General features: G+C 56.5%; 1 protein-coding gene across 2 annotated transcripts in view; it reads left to right on the forward strand.

Moving 5' to 3' along the window:
- Positions 1-1145, forward strand: part of Trim25 (tripartite motif containing 25) — a 14198-nt gene extending 13053 nt beyond the window's left edge. For both annotated transcript variants that reach the window (XM_023705503.1, XM_023705504.1), the window contains one exon: positions 290-1145. In XM_023705503.1, the coding sequence (XP_023561271.1) occupies positions 290-825 (536 nt within the window). In that variant the 3' untranslated portion in view covers positions 826-1145. The remainder of the gene's footprint in view (positions 1-289) is intronic.
- Positions 1146-1841: the final 696 nt, after the last annotated feature.

Genomic DNA, 1841 nt, shown 5'->3' on the forward strand with positions numbered 1-1841 from the left:
GAAGTGTGGGCGGAAGGAAGTGTGGGCAGATGGGCGGACAAAACAGAGAAATAAAACTGGGCGAGGGGGCCAACGCCTGTAGTCCAGCCCTTGGGAAGCGGAAGCAGCATCGCTTCAAGATCGAGGCCATCCTGCCCCTGTTACAGAGTGAGTCAAGGCCAGCCTGAACAACGTAGTGAGGCCCTGTCTCGCCCCCCACACCCATAAATAAATAGTACAAGTGGTGCTGGGTCTCGAGGAGAGTGCCTTGGGCCCTGTGCCCCTAACCCTGGGGGCCATGTCTCCCCAGATTCCGTGAAAATCATCCTGGACTACAACACGGCCCACTACAAGGTGTCTCTGTCCGACAACTACACGTCGGCCTCGGTAGCTGACACGGTGCAGCACTACCGGCCGCACCCGCATCGCTTCACGTACTGCTCACAGGTGCTGGGCCTGCACTCTTACCGGAAGGGCATCCACTACTGGGAGGTGGAGCTGCAGAAGGGCACCTTCTGCGGGGTGGGCGTGTGCTACAGCGGCATGGACCGCCAGGGCCCCGAGAGCCGTCTGGGCCGCAACCCCGCGTCCTGGTGCGTGGAGTGGTTCAACAACAAGATCTCCGCGTGGCACAACAACGTGGAGAAGACGCTGCCCTCCACCAAGGCCACGCGGGTGGGCGTGCTCCTCAACTGCGACCACGGCTTCCTCATCTTCTTCGCTGTCTCGGCTGACAAGGTCCACCTGATGTACAAGTTCAAGGGGATGGACTTCAGCGACGCCGTGCACCCGGCCTTCTGGATGTTCTCCGCGGGAGCCAAGCTCTCCATCTGCTCCCCCAAGTAGCAAGCTAGGGACCCGCGGGTGACCCCTGAGGCATGTCAGAGACCCGCGAGAAGGGGACAGGTTGGACTCTCCTTGAAGAGCATCTTGGATCTCCCTGGGGGAGGGGCGAGAGGAAGTAGGGGAGGGGGAGGGGAGGGGCACAGCCAGGGAGGAGGGCTGGGAGCATCGCACCTCCCACGCACCCTTCTCCCTGACTCCTGGGGAATATCTAGGGTTGCTGGGAAGCAGGGCAGAGCCTGACGGAACAGAGTCACCAGTGTCCTTTGCCTCTTGTAGAAAGAATACCAACATCCAGGTCAGGTTCTTTCTCAAGCTACGGGGACAGCCCTTCAACTCTAGATGGTTAAGAAGTTCCAGGCTCAGCTGGGTGTGGTGGTGGTGGACTCAGGAGGCTGAGGCAGATGGATCACCATGAGTTCAAGGCCAGCCTGTGCTGTGTAGCAAGACTCTGTTTCCAAACAAAGAAATTCCAGAATCATTAAATTTCCTTTTTTGTTTTTTTGAGAAGTGTCTCACTACGTACTTTAGGCTAGGTCTAAACTCAAGGTGATCCTCCTGCCTCAGCCTCACAGGTGCCAGGATTATAGGTGTACTCTGCCATGTCTGGCAGAATCATTGAATTTTAATATATACTTTATCTTATTTTGATGCTGGGGATTGAACCCAGAGCCTCGTGGTAGTGAAGCACACGACCTACCACTGAGCTGCACCAGCAGCCTGGGTCATAGCATCCCCAGGCCCATACCCCCCACCTGCAGGGAGGGGCTCTATCTTTGTGCTCAAGGGGGCTGTGGACAGCAAGTGTCCATGTGGACCAGAGTTTGCCAAAGAAGTGTGCCCTGTCTTTCCACCGGAAAACTGCTCTTCTTCTCTCCTAAGCTGTTCCTTCTGTTGCCACACTGATGATTTAGAATATGTTCAGGTGAACCTTGGTGATTACGGCTCATGATCTGAATCGCACCATGTGGCATTTGTGACTGTGTCCAGACCACCCTGGCCCAGTTGGGATGGAGCCT

Source organism: Octodon degus, unplaced genomic scaffold, assembly GCF_000260255.1.
Source record: "Octodon degus isolate 3935 unplaced genomic scaffold, OctDeg1.0 scaffold00222, whole genome shotgun sequence".
NCBI lineage: Eukaryota > Metazoa > Chordata > Mammalia > Rodentia > Octodontidae > Octodon > Octodon degus.